The sequence below is a fragment of the Engraulis encrasicolus genome, chromosome 9 (assembly GCF_034702125.1).
Source record: "Engraulis encrasicolus isolate BLACKSEA-1 chromosome 9, IST_EnEncr_1.0, whole genome shotgun sequence".
NCBI classification, from domain to species: Eukaryota; Metazoa; Chordata; class Actinopteri; order Clupeiformes; family Engraulidae; genus Engraulis; species Engraulis encrasicolus.
This window is the reverse complement of record NC_085865.1, coordinates 26,478,960-26,498,125: the sequence shown is the minus strand read 5'-3', so window position 1 is coordinate 26,498,125 and position 19,166 is coordinate 26,478,960. Positions and strand designations below refer to the sequence as shown.

General features: G+C 43.2%; 1 protein-coding gene across 1 annotated transcript in view; it reads left to right on the top strand.

Annotated features, from left to right (window-relative positions):
- Positions 1–14,697: 14,697 nt before the first annotated feature.
- Positions 14,698–19,166, top strand: part of LOC134455250 (receptor activity-modifying protein 3-like) — a 19,430-nt gene continuing 14,961 nt past the window's right edge. Inside the window, exons 1-2 of the mRNA XM_063206272.1 lie at positions 14,698–14,706; positions 15,596–15,918. Coding sequence (XP_063062342.1) covers positions 14,698–14,706; positions 15,596–15,918 — 332 coding nt within the window. The remainder of the gene's footprint in view (positions 14,707–15,595; positions 15,919–19,166) is intronic.

The window sequence follows — 19,166 nt, the reverse complement described above, 5'->3', positions numbered from 1 at the left end:
CAACCAGCCTGCTTCACTTGACTTGTTCTCAGTAATGCTCAGAGAGAGAGAGAGAGAGAGAGAGAGAGAGAGAGAGAGAGAGAGAGAGAAGAAGAAGAAAAAAGAGAAGAGGAACGGGCCAAAGACCAGAGCCTTGCAGGCCAGGCCAATACAAGCCTGGCTGGCATGCACACTGCTGTGAACATTGTTTATGTGAGCTCCAGTAATCGTGAAGAGCGAATGTCATTATTGCGCTCTGCCTGTCTCATTCAGTCCAATCGGAGGAGCTCATGGGTGCAATATTACTCCCGTCTCTCGGTGGGAAAACGTATTAGTTTTGCATTAGCTGGTTCTTCCTCCTCCTCCTCCATTCTCTTCCCACTCCCACCACCCTATTACTGCTGAGTTGGGTGCTCCATCTGCAGCACCACTGAAAACATTTATTGTTGTATGTTACCATGCAACTGTACAGGAGCCGGTGGCATTTCAAAAGCAGCTCGCTGATTCAAAAGCCCACTGCTGGTGTATATACTCCTAGCTGACTTTATTTTTCTTGGAGTGTCTTGGTTACTTAGGTTTCCTTGTTTATCTCTGGTTTTATGTCCCTTGCTGTAGGTGTTTTTTCTGTTCTGTGCTTGCTTTATTTATTTATTTATTTAATATTTTATACTGCCTTTTACTAGGCCTTGTTTTGTGTTAAGCACAATTGATGTTCATGCTATACCTACAACATACAGCATATGCTTCTGTGAGGTCCCTTATCACACTGGCAAAATGATGAACACCTGCGTACATGAGAAGGAAGTATGCAAGAGAGAGAGAGAGAGAGAGAGAGAGAGAGAGAGAGAGAGAGAGAGAGAGATGAATTGATCAGCATGTTAAATCACTTTGAAGTATTCTCTTCCTCCTCAGTTCATAGAGACATTGACAAATTATTACATAGTGTAATGTTTAGACGTCTCCGATGCCAAAAAATGGCATAGAAGATATTTTGAGAACAGCCATAAATTACCCAGTTGGCTCGTGTACCCTGTAATAACAGGACATGTTAACTCCATGCCTCAGTAACCCGCCTGCTGTTTTCTTGAGCTGTTGTACAAGACCAGGCCCGTCACAAACAGGCAAGCACACCAGGCAGTTGCCTAAGGGTCCCAGCTGAAAGGGGGCACCTGGTAATGACCGGTTAAGTAAAGACAGCAATGACAACTTTGTGAGCGAGGCAAAACCTCTGGAAATGAAAATCCCTCTTGAGGGGGGGCCACCTCAATACTTTGAAGAGGAAGAAAGGGGAGGCCAAGTTCCTCTTTGCCAAGGCCCCACAATACCTTGAAACGGGCCTGACACCAGGCTGACTAGCTGCATTTTTAAACGCTGAGAGATGTCTTCAAATGCCTTCATGCCAGGGTACATCATACAGAGGTTGTCCTTCCCCCGTGTCCTTATTTGTTTTCCTGAGTGGAAAGTGGCAGAGTGACAATAGAGCTTTTTCAGAGAGAGGACAGTAAGTGATTGTCTTCGGGAGCCAGTTTTCTCCCCCACTTTGTGTCCACTTTCGTGTGTGTGTGTGTGTGTGTGTGTGTGTGTGTGTGTGTGTGTGTGTGTGTGTGTGTGTGTGTGTGTGTGTGTGTGTGTGTGTGTGTGTGTGTGTGTGTGTTTGTTTGTGTCACAGTCCACTGATTCAGCATCCATCAATTATTTCAAGCTATACATAGCTTTGTTTGCCTGTCCTGCTTAGAAATGTATTTTTGGAGTTGGAAAGTTGACAAGGAAACGGACCATGTGAAGGAAACGGTCCAATTTCCAAGCATCACGAAAGGGCACACTTTGAGTCATCATGCAGTCTAGTCATTTTATGTGGTCTGTCTATTGTCATAGTGTCATAATGTCATAGTGAAGTCATGGGGATAAAACTAGACTATATTTTTGAAGTTGACACTCTAATCAAATATTGATCTTTGTTTTGTAGCCCCTTAATGCACGCCGTACCTCCAGTGACAAGCTGTAATAGTCACTGAAAAGTTAAGTACCATAGCACTACAATAGACATAACATAGGGCCTGCATGGTCATTGCCATTCTGCTAAGAGCAAATTTATAATGGCTTGTCTTAATGGGCTAAGAGAGCCTGTAGTGTCTTTGACCGGCCATGGTATTTTATTCCACTTATTACGTGAGCGTAATAGGTCGTTGTCCTTACTTGTCTTGTTTTAATTCAGCAGCTTCTCTCTGTTTTTGAGTCCAAGCACACTGTTTATCTATGCCTCCCTCACGGTATATCAGCGGATGGCCCCTTCCTGCTTTTGCGTGCTCGTGATGGAGGGATGGGTTTTCTGGGACATCTGTAATGTGCTGGCCTCTCCTCTCCTCTGCTCTCCTCTCGTCTTATTTAACATGTTTTCATCACCCAATCTCCCATTCTGTCCCCTCATCTCATCTCCTATCTTCATCTCGTATCCTCTCCTTTTATTGCCTTCCCCTCTTGTCACCTGCTCTCACTTCCTCGTGTTCTTTCCTCTACCTAATGTTCATCCCCTCTTCTCCATCAATCTCCCCCATTTTCATCTTTCCTATCCTCTCCCTTCTGCCCTATTCCTCTTTTCACCTCTCCTGTCATTGCTTAACCTATTCAACATTTTTGTCCAATCCTGTATTTCCTTTCCTCTCATTTCCTCTCCTCTCTTCTCCTCCCATCTCATCTCCTATATATTCTCCTCTCCTCTCCTCTCCTCTCTTCTCTTCTCTTCTCTTCTCTTCTCTTCTCTTCTCTTCTCTTCTCTTCTCTTCTCTTCCTCTTTTCTCCTCTCCTCTCCTCTCCTTTCCCCTTATCTCATTTCATCTCATCTCATCTCCTCTCCTCACCTCCCGTCACCTCTCCTCCTGTCTGCTCTACACCGTTTTAAAACCATTTTACATCTCGTAAAGCGCAGACTAAAATCGGTTGGAAAGTCTGCTATTACTCTTAATGACTATCTTCAGCACTGCCTCCCCCACCTCTCTAATCTGCTGCAGTGCTACTTCACCTGCTGTGGCATCCATCAAACCATCAAATGAGATGCACAATTATCCACAGCCTTGGTAATGTGCTCAGACAACTTAACTTTATTGAAAGTCAGTCATACATTTTCTTTTAGCACTCCATCGTTAGAGAGCAATAACTGTGCATTATTCCCATTGCCAAGAAGGTGTAAAAAAATACCCTGACAGTTTAAGTTTGAAGAAAGTCAGTCTTACAATATTTTTTTATCACTCTGTTGTTAGAGAGCAATAAGTGTGCATTATTCCCATTGGCAAGAAGGTGTAAAAATATCCTGACAGTTAAAGTTTGACAACTACGTTATTGTCACTCTATCACTTTATCACTCTATCATTCTATCATTAGAAAGAACAATAACTGTGCATTCTTCCCATGAGAGGAAGGAGGTAAAATAATCCTGACAGTTTAGCTCCGACAAGCATGTAACATCGTCGCTAAGCCACTGGGTGATTATTACAACATAATTCACAGTTGTACTCGATATCCGCGAAGGTTGAATTACATTGTTAGCAGGGAAAGGCGGACTGCATGACTGCACGACATGACTTCCACCGCCCACCCTTCCCACTTGCTTATCCTGGCAAGGGAACAATCCCCGCAGAGATCCGTCAGAGTTTCCTATACTGCATGGAATCAGGTGGCCCTTATTGAAATGTTGAACAATGTTCCTATTGCTGTGAATGTCCAGTGACGTTATTATTAAACAATAAATGGGAGCCGATTGAAATCTCTCTCTTCTTAAAAAAAAAGAAAAAAAAGAGGACCAGACTTTTTTTTGAGGTTGTGTCCCCCAGGCAGTACGAGGGAGATCTGAGGCGCCTGATTATGCCTCTGCAGGTACTCCTGTGTGTGTGTGTGTGTGTGTGTGTGTGTGTGTGTGTGTGTGTGTGTGTGTGTGTGTGTGTGTGTGTGTGTGTGTGTGTGTGTGTGTGTGTGTGTGTGTGTGTGCCCGTGTGTGTGTGTGTGCCCGTGTGTGTGTGCTCCCGCCTCTTCCCTGCTGCTTTGTCTTGCATCTTCCCACTAGCATCCTGTCTTCGCCTAATTAAAGATTCACATCACAGCACTAACGGACCAGGGTGGTGCTGGTGATTTGTCTGTGTGTGTGTATGTGTGCGTGCGTGCGTGTGTGTGTAACAGAGCAAGATGAAGATAGCTGGGTGTTTAATGGGTGTACAAATGTGAGAATCAGAGGTGTGTCTCTGTGGGTGTGTCAGGATGTCTGTGTTTCCTTTCTTAGCAGCCCTGGTGTTAATTAACTCGGCAAGGAAAGTGCAGGGCTATGTAGGTGTGATCATAAGCAAGCTCTCGATGGCCTGGATATATCTGCTGATGTGCAAATGCAATATTTTCATAATTCATACATTCCATACCTCTTCATACGTTTCATACCTCTTCATAGCTTTCAACTCTGCTTCCATGTTCCAGTCCCTGACTGTTCAAAAACAGAAGAGTGGGGAGAAAATCCCAGAAAGTTACTCTTTCCCTTTCCTTCTCATCAGAAAGAGTCAGTGTGGTGAGTCTCTGGGACCCCTGAAGTTACCCCCCCACTGGATCATGCAGTAGCAATAAGTAATTACTGTGATCCTCATTGCACAAGACGTTTGCTAATGTCTTTAACTCTGGAAGGTAAAGGAAGAGAGCTGATTACGGTGTACTGAAGCATGTAGTAGCGTTTTATGCTCCGTTACCGATTGGTGCGTCCACGGGCTATATCTCCAAGGACATGTTTACACCGTTCCCATGGATCGGCAAAAACAGGCACCAAGTGCATGACGTGACTAGCATAGGAGAGGCAGAAAATAGATTTGTCTCCCAAAATGTCACAGTGACAGACAGTGACATCCAATTGGATGCACAATGTGTATCACAACTACTCCTTGGGAATAGACAGGGTTCTGTTTTTTTAACAGCTATTTGTATAAGGTTTGAATTTAATCCAGTAGCAGTTATGATTACCTTGCCAGCCGGAGGGGGTTGGACCAGGGATTGGAATGGCCCTGTCTGTCTGTATGAGTGTTTGTGTGTCCGCCTGCAGTGTTTTAGGTCAAATAAAGACTCTCCTCTTTAGTAACTATTTACTGCAATGATGAATGATGAATGGTGTTGAGATGTTTGAGATACCAGGCCATATCCATCAGCTAAATGAAATTATCCCAAAAGTCACTACTGTTACAAAGGGCATTGCTCAAGTTCATTTTCATGCTTCTAGTCTTCAACATGTAAACACGTCTCTCGCACTGCTTGCTCACCACAGAAACCTTTATAGGGACAAAAGTGCAGTACAAAATACATGAACTAAATGGCTTGATTGGCTTTTTGGAATATTGCATTTACCATTCTCAATGGATTGGATGGATGCATTAGCAGAACGAGCAGCATGTTAATGTGACTTTGCAGTGACATGCAAAGTTTATTATTTGCCATAGAGCTTCTTAAATTAAATTATGAAATAACACAACTCTACTTAACTCTCTGCTAATTATTTTAAGAAACAAACCCCAATTTGCATTTGCACCTTGTTCTGTTTATTTCCTGTGCGGTTTGTACGTATCTGCAAGTGTATGCTATCATTATGTCCTCGACTGCAAGTCGCTTTGGGGCCTGGGGCCCAGATTGCCACCTTTGCTCTTTTTTGAACGGATACTATGCAGATGAGGAAATGTGGCCTAGATAACAACTCTCACCTGACCTTGGAGATACCAGCACCACTCCTCCATTAGTACTCAATGTTAAAGGGTATGTTTCGTAATAGTGCAGCAACATCCATCCGTCCGTCTGCCCATCTTATTTTGTCATATATCATACCACATTACCACATTCAGGGAAGTCGACAGGGGAGGACAAAGGGGCCCCTTGTTCTGGGCCCAAGGAGAGAGGAGGCCCAGAATTGGGTCCTCACTATATTGTATTGGATTTGGGTTCCTTTCAGATTATTTTTTCCTGTGCTCATCCGAAGCTGTCAGCAGCGCTATCCACATTCATTGCTGGTGGAAATAATAGCGATGGATGGTTCTTTTGTACATCTCTCAGGGACTGTTGCCATATTCGTGATCAATTTCCCTCTGACTAGAAACACAGGTCAAACACTCTATCGATCAATCCCAGGGCCTTACTTTAAGCACCCTAAATCTCCCTTCTGCTCCCCATTACTTGGCCTTATACTGCACCCACTGGCCTGAGCAGGGTTTTGACGCATCTCAGGAAAAGGAAGAAAGTGTAATCACTCACCCTAAGCCCAGTATGCATCTGAAAGAGGCAGTTTCACACTTAACTTTCATTCAAAAAAATTTCGTTGTAAACAACTGCACTTCTTTCATGATATGAAAGTTGTTTCTTTCCTCATCCAAAGAATTTCCTCAGTTTCTTCCCTTTTGAATGAGAAATCACATACTCAACCTCACATTGTTTAAAAAAGTCCAATCCACTGATCATGCACCGCCCCCACTCTGCTTTTGTGGTTGTTTTACGTGAGCAGAGGAGCTACGGCTGTCAGAAAAACCCTCTTCCCACACACCACCACCACTGCCACCATCACACAGACACACACACACACACACACACACGCACACATGCACACGCACACACACACACACACACACACACACACACACACACACACACACACACACACACACACACACACACACACACACACACACACACACACACACACACACACACATGCACACACATCTCTGAGGAAAAGGTCACTGCCAGTCACAGCAAGCTGCACTAACAGCTTGAGAGTGGCAGCATGGGACACTGATGTCCCTTAGATGGGCTTTGGCAGACATCCCAGTGCCTGTCTCTGCAGCTGTAGCTACGTATATGTGTACTTACCTGATGGTTAATTTCTCTGTAGTAATGTGGTGTTCGGAAGCACTTTCGTGCACTCAGACAGTCAGAGAACATCCATCATGATGCTCGTAGACAATTCACTGAGTAAATCTCGAACTGTTTGACTGTGTGATGTTGTTGCGTCAGGCCAAGTTGCTTGTCAGATGAAGATGCACACGGCAGTATGATAGGTCTACACGTCAGGAAACACACAGAAAGACATTACATGGATGGATGCATAGGTGGAAGGATGGATGAGTAGATGGAAAGAGAGAGAGAGAGAGAGAGAGAGAGAGAGAGAGAGAGAGAGAGAGAGAGAGAGAGAGAGAGAGAGAGAGAGAGAGAGAGAGAGAGTGAGAGAGAGAGCATTGCAGATTGCAGTGAGATATGAGAAATATTATGCTGTCTTAAAACATTGAAAGACATTCTTGACTGTCAGCCCGAATGCTGTTCAGAAGTCTCGACCATTTGCATGACACAAATCACAAATCTCTACTTGGGAAAGGCATGCAAGCCCACTCAGCATTTCCATATCAGTCACTTTCAGACGACTGAAAAGAAAATTCATAACTTGAGTGAACATCAGTTAGAGAAGAGACCCAGTGTCTCGTCCTCTTCATGAACTGAGCAAGCACTTTGATCATTTAGTCTCCTAATTGGGCTGCTTAATGCAGATGTCTGAGTTGGTCTCCATCTCTTAAGAGTGCCAGTCATTATAATCAGGCCAGGCCGGTGCTAGTGTTCAGAGGGCACTAAAGTGCCTGATTAATTGTCACTGTCAGCTTTTTGCTATACATGAGAAACTGTTAATGTAACACAGAACTATTGTCACAGTAGCCTCTTTGTGCAGATTGGCCCACCGACGGGTCGGTTCACTATTTACTTGAAAAGACTCAATTACATCATAACAGTACTGCTATGACAGTACAGAGAGCCTTAAGTAGGCCTAACAGATTTAAGACTTTGTCGTCACAATTTTCGTGCTGGTAGTGTTATATCAAAGGCTCTGCACAAAAGAGGTCAAGTATGTACCATACTGAATTTAAATATCTGCTGACATTTTGTTATGTAACAACTTGTACAATTAAACATGTGCACAGTAGGCCACAAGTCAGAACCCCTATGTACAATGTGTATAATATTTTGTAAGAAATGGTTATTCGGTTTGTTGAACTGCAGTCTCCTAGCTCGTGTGCTTCGAAAAATAATCTGGATACACTGGATAATTTTAAGTTTGTGTTGCTACAATGACACAGGCAAGACATTAAGCTACTGGAATGGCTTAAGCATCACGGTGCATGAAAATGTTATCCATGGAAAGTCATAATGTTACATTTCACAGACCAAAACATTCTCAGCATTACCTTAAGCTTCTGAACATTTGACCTTAGATCATTGTTAATTCTATATATAGCTTCTGTAGGTAGGTTATATGTAGGCCTATAGCTGTAAGACTGAGCCAAAGTACAGCATTGAGGATTTCCCCATGTTGAATTTTAAATCAAATATTTATAAGGCCCTCAACTGTAACAGTCAGGGGCAATATCATTAGCCAAATAACCCCTTTGGTCATCCCAGGAGAGCTAAATCCCCAATTTGTTTCATACAGTTTTTGGCTTCATCTTATTCATACATTATTAACAAGGCAACCGCATAACAGTGAACAAAATCCTTGCTTCCCAGATGTGCACAGACCCAAGTCCCATTTTCCCAATTAGTTTTAGTTGCAAGCTACATCAAACACAGTCAAAAGTATTAACCCAAGCAACAAAAAAACAAATATGGACGGAAAGTTTCTTTCATAAACGTGAAAGTCGTACCAAACTTAAAAGTGATCGATTTTGCTCAGTTGTCTTTGCCAGCTACGTATCTCAAAGTGGGTGATGTGGTCACAAGGGAGGCGTAAACTTATCTTTGCATCATCTCCTGCGACTCAAGAAACAGCAAAGTAACCTGATTTGAAAAGCAGATTCAGGTGTTCCTGTGTGCTTCTTCACTTGCTTGCTGACTCCATAAGCATAACCAAATTTGCATAGTCTTCCGTTTTGGTCAGCATTGTTTTTTTCTAAAGTTCTCTGTTTTTAGATTTAATGTTAAGCTTCTTACCGATTAGTCATGGAATTGAGAAGAAGAAATATGCCCCATATTTTATATCAGTGATCAGGGCCGTCCCGAGACATAAGCAAACTATGCGATGGCTTAGGGCCCCCAGGGGCCTCCTGTGTGCAGTAAAGTTACAGGAGGAAAAGAACTCTCCAGCATTTTCCCTATACACATTTCTTTCTCGGGGAATACCTCAATGGCTGTTGGTACAGCATCAGTTTTCATGTACCACTTTTAATTGTAAAAACCCTACAATAAATGCAGAATATAACAAAGAGTAATAGTATCGAAAGTAAGATATTGCTTCATGAGAAATGGCTTTCTGTTTGAGAATTGTTGCTGTAGTGCATGATGGGTACACAATCTACAGACACCCTGCTTAGCTCCTACCCCTAACTCGTGCAAGTAAATGAAGCTTATAAAGCACCTGATGCTGAGTATTGGTGGTATGGGGGGCCCAGATAAAATATTGCTTAAATAGCTTTGTTTGAGAAATGTTACTGTAGTGCATGATGGGTACACAATCTATAGAGACAGTCTGTTTAGCTCCTATACCCATAACTCGTGCAAGTAGCCCCGGATTAAATTTTGCTTAGGGCTCCATGAAGGCTTTGGCTGGCCTGGGCCTGTCAGTGATGTTGATATGTCTCCCAAAAAAAGGAAAGAAAAGAAAGCAGACAGTATGTGGCGTATACTCATGAACGGCGTGACGTTTTCCATGTGCGTTACGCCCATTTGTGGGGCAAAACAACCCATGCAAGTCAATTGGTGATGTTGGGGTTTAATAAACGAAAGATACGGATCTGTAGACTAGCGTTGTTCACGCGCAACATGCCAAAAACGTGTTGTGTTGCCGGCTGTTCAAATAATAGAGCCAAACAGCCGTGGCTGAAGCATGGACTGTGCTCATTTAGACAAGCCGATGTAGCATAAGTTGATGAGACATTTGGTTTGTTTTTACCCATAAAGGGGCGTGACGCACATTTACGAGCAAAGTACCCGGATGGCCGTTCATGCCTATTACTTCCACCTGGCAACAGGCAGTATTTATGGCTGAATGTTGTTGGGTCTGAACAGATGGAAAGGATGTTGTAAACAGGTGCTTGTACTGTACGTGTAGCCTATATGGCATCAAGTTAGACTGATTATCATCGACTTTCAAATCTCTTTGAGACTTGGGTGGTCTGACCAAGAGCATAACAATTAACATTTCCTTAACGACCCGCCTCCCTTGGTTTACTGGTTGTTTGCTTCCCGACAAAGTGGGAGGAGTTCCCGATTCGGAAACAATATTTTGTATTGCTCCTGGCAACGCTGAAGGTGTTGCGTCAGCAGGAGGGCATGGCCTGGCTAGCACCAAGTCCCATGTAATCAGAACAAGAGTTTTTACCAGAACGTTTGCCAAGGAAAATGTTTTGGGATAATGTTGTGTTGTCTTGCTGTTCCACTGAAGCAGTTCTGTTTTGACTTTTAACTCTTTGATGTGTGATGTACACATGTTCTGTTGTCTTCAATGTCTCACGTTCTTTGGTCTTTGTCATGTTCCCATTCACACACTGTTCAAATGTGGCATGTTCAGACTGTTATAGTTTTGTGTGCATTTGAGAGGATGTCTTGGCTTGTGGACCTTTCTCCTTTCTCAAAGACTGTGAAGGTAAATTTAACATAGCCAAAATAATGTGATAATATACAGTATACGGCCGGCCGAGAAAGTCTCACGAAAAGGCTGACGTATGCAACAACACAGCAGATTCAGCGGTTTCATGGACATGAACATACAGTACATTATATTGAAACTTGCCCAGAATTGTTCAGAACTAGCATGTGGCAGTCGTCGCAAGAGTACATTGTACAGTATGTGATTATGTGTGTGTGTGCGTGCGTGCATGCGTTCGTGCGTTCGTGCGTGTGCGTGTGCGTGTGTGTGTGTGCTGGTGTTTGGGCGGAAGAGCTGGAAGCAGCATTTGTGGGTGTTGTCTCTGTGTTATGAGCATAAAAAGAAGGTGGTGGGGAGTGGGGTGGTGTAGTGTGTTGAGTGTGTGATCGCTGCTGAAGAGTGTGGGCATAGGCCTAGTAATTTTGTCTCTCCTCTTGCATCACTGAACAATCTGCATTCACCCCTCTCCCCCAAACCCACACCCCCAATCCAAACCCCGAAAGCATCCACACTCCAACCAGTCACCACTCAACAACCGCAGCTTCTGCCTCCCAAATACTCCCACAGTTCCCCAGCTCCACACCCCTCCTCCCCCTGCCCCTCTGCCATCTTCCCACTACTCTGCCCTTTGAACTTATCGTGCAGGCTGATGGTGGGGGCCTGGGTGCCTTTGAACAAATGTGTATCCTGGTGCAGGAAATGGCCAAATATAGCATGCGACACGAGACGGCTCCACGCTACCGTAATTCACCCGAGGGGCTTCGCCTGACTGCCTGCCTCCCTCTCTGCCTCCCTGTCTGCCTATCTTCTTATGTGCCTCCCTCCCTACCTCCCTCTCTGCCTCCCTGTCTGCCTGTCTTCTTATGTGCCTCCCTCCCTCCCTGCCTCCCTCTCTACCCCCCTCCTTCCGTGGCTGCCTGCCTCTCTCCCTCCCTCTCTACCTCACTCTCTACCTCCCTACCTCCCTCTGCACCTCCCTGCTCCCTGCTCCCTGACATGTTTGGGAGACTTGAGAATCTCATTGGCCCATTCCTTTTTCTTTTTTTGGAGGCTGTGCTTATGCAAGTTGCGCTTGGGAGATAGAAAAAGACAGGACTGATTTTTCATCTGAGATGATATCCTTACATCATCTATCTGGGATAATATGAGTGATGAGCAGTATCAGAGAGGAAATGATTCAGGAATGTGCTGCGAGATTTTGTTTTCAATTTATTTATTTATATATTTGTATATTTATATATATGGGTTTTTTTTTTGGATGCATCAGAAGACTGATTATGATCATGTTGTATACCAGCAGGGGGTAGTAAGATCCAAGGCCGTTTCAAGGTATATAAGCGCCCTAAGCAAAGAGGGCCATCATTACCCCCTCNCCCCCCCTCTCTCCTCAAACTACTACCCCCTCCTCCCCCAGACACATTTCAATAGCAGTATTAAGACACTTTTCAGTCACTGATTTTAGGGAGGACCAGGTGCTGCCAAACAGACAATTCCATGGGATTGCTGTCATTTAAATAGGCCTACAAGTGCTAAGAGACATCATCACTGGGTCCCATTTCATCTGTGGGCCCTAGGCAATTGCCTAGTTTGCTTGCCTGTTGTAACAGGTCTGACATGCAGCCAACCCCCATCAGCACTCTTCATCTCTCTCCTTTTCCTTTCTCACTCTTTCTCTTTTCAGTCCTCTTTTTCTCCTCTACATAAATATGATCATATCCATAATAAAAAAAACTCCACTTATTGTGTAGAAACCTACTGTATAATAAAAGTGGTGGTTTTATACAGTAATTAGGTGTTTAGTTTGTTAGTCAAGTAGATTAATTCATTATCAACAAAAAGCTTTCAAAGATAGTCAACACGCACTAAACCAGTGGTGTAGTCTATGTAGAACACGCAGTATACCCACTTCAAAATTTCAGGGATTTTAGTATACCCACTTAAAATTGATTAATCCATTATGTAGAATAGCACAAACATATACAGTATACCCACTTCAAAAAATGCTCAAATATACAGTATACCCACCACAAAAAAGTACACTATGCCGCTGCACTAAACACTTTCTATTTCCACACTTGCTGTCACAGATTCACTGTATTTAGGGGTAGATATCGGTTTAAGTAATAAACAATACAATGCATGAAATAATGAAGCATGTGGTGTTATTTATTACAAATGCTTTGGGATACTTACTTTTAAAGTAGAGCTGCAGTGGTAGTACGTAGACTTTGTTGTTAATCGTTACATGAGTGATTTGTCACCAGTTATGTGTTATGAGTTTCACAAATTCTCATCTTGTGAGCTCGCTCGCTCACTTACGGGCCTCTGACGTGAATTCAAACATTCAGATGATGAATGTCTGTCAGAGCGCATCATTAGTATTCCCCTGTCCCGTCCTGTCTGCGCTTAGGAAAATATTCATAGCAGGTCGGCAGCCAGAGGGATCAGTGAATGGCCGGCATGGCAAATTCAAATTTCTCCCCAAGGAGGAGTTGCCCTGAGCCTCTCTGACATCGCAGGGTTACACAGCTAGGCCTATGAGCATCATTTTTTGCTGGATGTTGTCAGATCAGGAGCATAGGACACAAATGACAAGGGCAAAAAACTGCACTGTCTGCTTACTCGGTGTGTGTGTGTGTGTGTGTGTGTGTGTGTGTGTGTGTGTGTGTGTGTGTGTGTGTGTGTGTGTGTGTGTGTGTGTGTGTGTGTGTGTGTGTGTGTGTGTGTGTGTGTGTGTGTGTGTGTATCAGTGCGGTGCCATTCTGACTGAGTTCATGGCAGGTTAAGCTGAGTAGACATAATAATACCGGACGTGAAGACAGACATACCTATGCAACTTTCAAAACACCAACATTGATGCAGACAGACATGTGCACGTACGCCAGCACGCGCGCGCGCACACACACACACACACACACACACACACACACACACACACACACACACACATACACACACACACACACACACACACACACCTGTTACTGTAAGTAAAGGAACATGAAAACATTTTGTGATGACGTTTCTAACCATGTTTCATTCCTCTTCTTGTTTTGACAGTCAACACCTTGATGACAAGTGCTCTTTCAGGTAAGCAGATCGAGAACTGGTTTAACAATGTGTTTTTTGATGACTGATAATATTTGTCTTCCGCATCGACAGTCATGTTTTATTTCGCAAACAAGCACACTCAACCCATTATATAGCAATCACTTGTCTTTTTAATCACAACCCCATTGAAAGATCCCACAGCTGTCAACACCAGACGCTGGAGCAGTGCTTTTGCTTAGGTAATGGCCGGAAAATTGAAGTGGGCTTCTCATAGTCTATTAGTTGCGCATAATACTGTGTATGTAATTTTCTATGAATGTTCTTTAGAGGCTTAATGGACAAGCTTGCAAACAAGAATCATTGTAAAGCGGGAGAGGTGTCGTATCATCCCCACTCAGCTTTAACACAGCTGGCTGGCTGGCTGGCTAGCTGGCTGTCCCTTTGTTTAGATATATGCAATGCATTCATTTTCTCGGATTGCACCATCTAAGCAGCTGTGCTGGTGATTCCTCAGGATAGATTTGTAGTCAGCCATGTGTTATATTCAATATATCATGTGAGGCAATGCTGAAATATTTATTGCCTGATATGTACACTTTCACCAGTGGAACGCTGTAATAGTTGCTGAAGACGAGGTTATAGTTTAACATGATCATTGCCATTCTGATAACACCAATTATAGGGGTCATTTCTTAATGAATTAATGACTTTGGTTCACTTGTTCCAATGTTTGTCCCAAAATCATGTTTGTATAATTTTTCGGTTGTATATATGATTGCTACTGCATATTAAACTAAGTATGTTAATTATTATAAAGTTGACATCAAGCATAACTATTATAAAGACTAATTAAGATTTAATTTGGAAGTTCTATGATAAGACACATCATGAGTCATTTTTTAATTAATGCTTTAGTTTGATAGTAATTATAGCGAAGAAATGGGAAGTGGTTGAGAGAGAGAGATGGGGGAAGATCAGATAATGACCTGGGGTCGGAATTAAACGTTGGTCCCCTGTGTAACAGTGCACGTTGAGCCATGGCCACAGTCACGAGTCACGATTTTTGGTGACGTGTGTTGTGGTGAAAAAGCATGAGCAGTTTGTTTACCTTTAAATCTTGAATCTTGAAACTTGAATATTTTATTTTTTCTCTCGCCCTTTCCTCCCTGTGTATTGTTACATCATGTCCACTTCCTATATCTTTGTCCACATTTAATTTCCAACATGCCATAGGTTAGGTTAAGTTAGGTTAGGTTATTTTACTTTATTAGTCTAAACCAGGGAGAAATTTGTCTCGGAGACAGGGGGGTTGCAGCAGTACAAAAATACAAAAAGGAAAACATCAACAAACACATAAAAGCACTTGGGAATAACATACATTAACATAGCCTACATTAACATACATTATGTAAAGTGACTCTCGCCAGATGAATGGGTTCTGCCTTGCTTCTTGAATGCCATAGGCGTAGGTCTCCGAACGTATGGTTTCATTAAAAAAAATCCTTGCATGTGATAAAGGAAACACTTATCTGACATGTTTAATTAGCTTCTGCTCACAGATTCGAAAATACAGCTAAAATTACAGAATCAGTGTCGATGAGTGAGTCCATGCAAGTCCATTGTTGCTGAAACAACTGTTGCGTTTCACTTGATTTTCTCTTCGACATTTAAATTTTGACTACGTCACATCTCTGAAAATCCTGCGATCCTGATTGGTTTTACTGCATTTTGGTTTGGGATCAGGGCAAATTCGAAGGTCCTCCAGACTCTCTTGAGAGCTCAAGAAGCTCAAATCGACAAGGGTCTGGCGAGAGTCAGGCTATGTATTAGGTATGCACATCCTTCTTCATTCTTTCCCTTCATCAAAGGTCCCTTAGAAGCCACAGGTCATTCTTTTTATTTCTTACATATTGAAAAGCAAAAAACAACCACAAGGAAAAAAAACTAAATGAATATGTTGTTTGCAAGAGGGAAAACTTTGACCTGACTCCTCACTACAGTATTTCTCCAAGTCTGAGCCCTTCTCGCCTTAATCACCGCTGTGTCTGTGGCCCTGTCTCCCTCTTCCCTCCTCCATCCGTTCTTCCTCTTTCCCACACAGAGGCCGAGAGCTTGGAGTTGGGCTTCACACGTCAGCCTCTGGTCCTGTGCAACGAGAGCAGGCTTCTGCAGGACATACAAGTGTGTGGAGAGCTGTTCAAGAGTTCAATGACACTCATCGACTCACAGCACTGGTGCAACCTCACATACTTCTTCAGGTATGGTAGAAATGCACAGTCACACTATGTTACTAAAGCATGGCAGATTAAGTTCCTGTATTTTTTTAATCAACACAGAAATCAGTTTCAATGCACTATATTAGGAACATTTCTCACAGCAGTGTAATCTCACATACTTCTTCAGGTATAGTGGAAACGGAGAAATTTGAGGAGGGGAATCTAAAATCTGTGGATATTGCTGCTTTTTAAATCTTTTTGTAATCAACGTAGATATAAAATGACATGTAGCCTATTAAGAAACACGGGCACTGGCGTTCACGTAATTCTTTAGCTATTGCAGGAAACATAATTCTTCTTCAGGTGTTGGAGTAATGCATATGCGTTTAAAATATTTTAAATGGTTTGCATGAGCTACCTGGCTGCACATCAAACCTGTGGGTATACCTTTAGGTACAAATTAAAGTAATTTAGTTTAAATTATTCTACTCTAAACTCTCTGCGACTTGCAGCACTTGGTGCAACCTCACCTGCTCACATACTTCTTCAGGGTATCATGGAAATTTTGTCTCTGGACAGGCTATCAAGAGCTTTTGAAATGAATTTTGAATTTCACAAGTGTGTTACAAAAGCATATACTGCAACAGAGTAGTTCCTGTTTTTTCCCCCCAATCAACTCAGATATGAATTTCTCACAGCAGTGGTGCAATATTTCTTGCAGTGGTGCAACAACATGCATGTACAAGTAGCCTACTACAGTTAATAAAGTTTGCAAAGTAAGAGTTCCTGTTGTTGATCAATGCACAACATTGTGAACATTCCTCCTTCTTGCTTCCCATCTCTTCCTTCCTCCTCTCTTCACATTTTCCTTTTTACTGTGACATCTCTATGCTCTTCATCAACATCCTAAGTCAAGAAGAGCCAACTTAAGCAGTTGAACTATGATAGACATGCTTAACATTGATGTTTACTTCAGGACTTCAGGACACATGACCACATTTCCGTCCAGAACAAACAAAAACAAATAATCTCCATGGTCTCCCCTCTGGAGACTACAAAATAGCACAATTAGTTTTTCTTCTCTCCTACTGACTCAAGAGCTAACCCTTCCATTTAGCATGCACTGTACTACTAATATCCACCAGGCCAGTACTTCGTCGGCAACTGCTTAACTGATCAGTCTGGTGTCTCTAGACTCTCCCTCCCACTTATTCTCTCTCAGTCTCTGTCTATCTATCAGTCTCTGTCTTTCTGTCAGTCTTTCTGTCTGTCTGTCAGTCTCTCTCTCTCTCTCTCTCTCTCTCTCTCTCTCTCTCTCTCTCTCTCTCTCTCTCTCTCTCTCTCTCTCTCTCTCTCTCGCTCAGGGCGTGTTGCCCATAGCGACTGTAGGTGTCAGGCCAAGGGACCTGTACTGTTTGCAGCTTCTATCTACACACCTCTGCGTGACAGCAAGCTGTTAAAAGCTTCAGGGGTGCAGCCACCCCCACATGCCCCTCTTAGGATATGGGATATGAGCACACTGAGCTGCATCAGCAACATTTTCTTGGAACTCCATCACGACAATATTTGCCACATTTTTTTTTTTACAATAAGTGTCCCTGGGCTCGGTTTACTGCATGGTTTACTCTTTTCCAAATTAAAATACAATATAGCCTACTTTTTAATTTAAAGGTGGTGTATCGTGGGAAGTTCCCAAACTTTTTTGTGTAGTCGTAGTCATCCAGTAGCAGAAGAGTAACTATACGAGAGCGTTCCCCTACTACCATTGTAGCCTCTTTGTGCAGACAGGGTTGCTGACGGGCTATTCACTATTTGCTGCAAATACTCAACTACCATTCCAACATTGCTATGACATTACCGAGAGCCTTATGTCACAGATTAAGACAAGCAATTACACATTTTATGACAGTAAGGTTATAACAAAGGCTCTGCGCAAAGGGGTTACAGTAAGAGTAGTCTGGCAGTTCCACCAAGCTCATCTGCAGCTCAAGAGACAACATCAATCAGATAGCAACCTGGACCCCCTGCCCAATGGTAGATGCATGTGATGTGTGTTTGGTGCCACTTGCAGGTGATTCAAAACACTGTTGGGACACACAAATAGACAAACAGGCAGACAGGATCAATAACTGGTCTAACCCCCTCCAGAGGGGTTACATGGCGCTATTCAGACATGCCGCTATTCAGACATTGATGTCTATTGTCTGAATAACGGCACGTTTCCCACCGAAATCTGCCACATCTGTGGTTTGTGGTACGTTGGTCAGGTTTTCTCAGTTTAGGGAGAGTGCATGCAGTTACCCTAACCCTAACCCTGACCCTAACCCTACAGCATGTCGGATGTCTGAATAGCGGTATGTCTGAATAGCGGTATGTCTGAATAGCGCTTGCCCCACCTCCACACCACAGAGGGCTAGGTAACAAGGAAGTGTCTGTGTATGCTACCAAACAAACAAAGCGGCAACCAATCAGGCCACCACTTCCAATGACATAACATTTGCTTTCTCTTTTAATTGCTGCCAAATGTTTCCAGAGTAGAAAGAAGAACAAAAATGGGCCACTTGGCTGATGAGCTGACGAGTGGCAACGCTGCCAGACAACCTGAGATAATATACTGGAGAATGATAGGCAGTGTGGGTGCACTCAGGCAACCATGAACCAACACTAATTACTTTTTGTCTTCATTAGCCTTATGGTTGTCTTTCATTCCAACCACAGAGAGACAACCCTCTCCTCCTCCAGACCTACTTAGTACCACTATAGCCCATGCAGGGCAGCAGAGCAATTTTGACGGTGCTGACGGTTCTTCTTGTTAGAAGTTAATGAACCACTAACATTACAGTATGTTGGAAACGTGGTTTAAAGGCAGAAAAATCACTTAGTGTTGCTGTACTGTAATTGCAGAGGAAGTAGTCAAGCTTTTAGCTTCATATCTTCTTTCTCTCTCCAATTTGTTATAGTTCCTAAGGAGTAGGAGGAGCCGGGTGTGTAGCTCCTCCATGTAGGATCACAGTTCAGGTTTCAGTGGTACCGTGACCTGAATTTGAGTGAGGTTCGGGGGGGATTAATGCAATGCTAGCACACTGGCTTTGCGGTAATTGCATTAGTAAAGTCCCTGCGGATGCCCCAAAGAGATATGCTAGCAATTGAGATGCTAAGCCTGCTTTTAGCTCTAGTTGGTAGCATTTCAGAAGACCTCCGGCAGTTTATCAAGCTGAGAGAGGATTGGATCACACAGTTTAGAGAAGCAACATCAATCACAGTGTGTCTTCCCCGCTAGGGAAGAGATT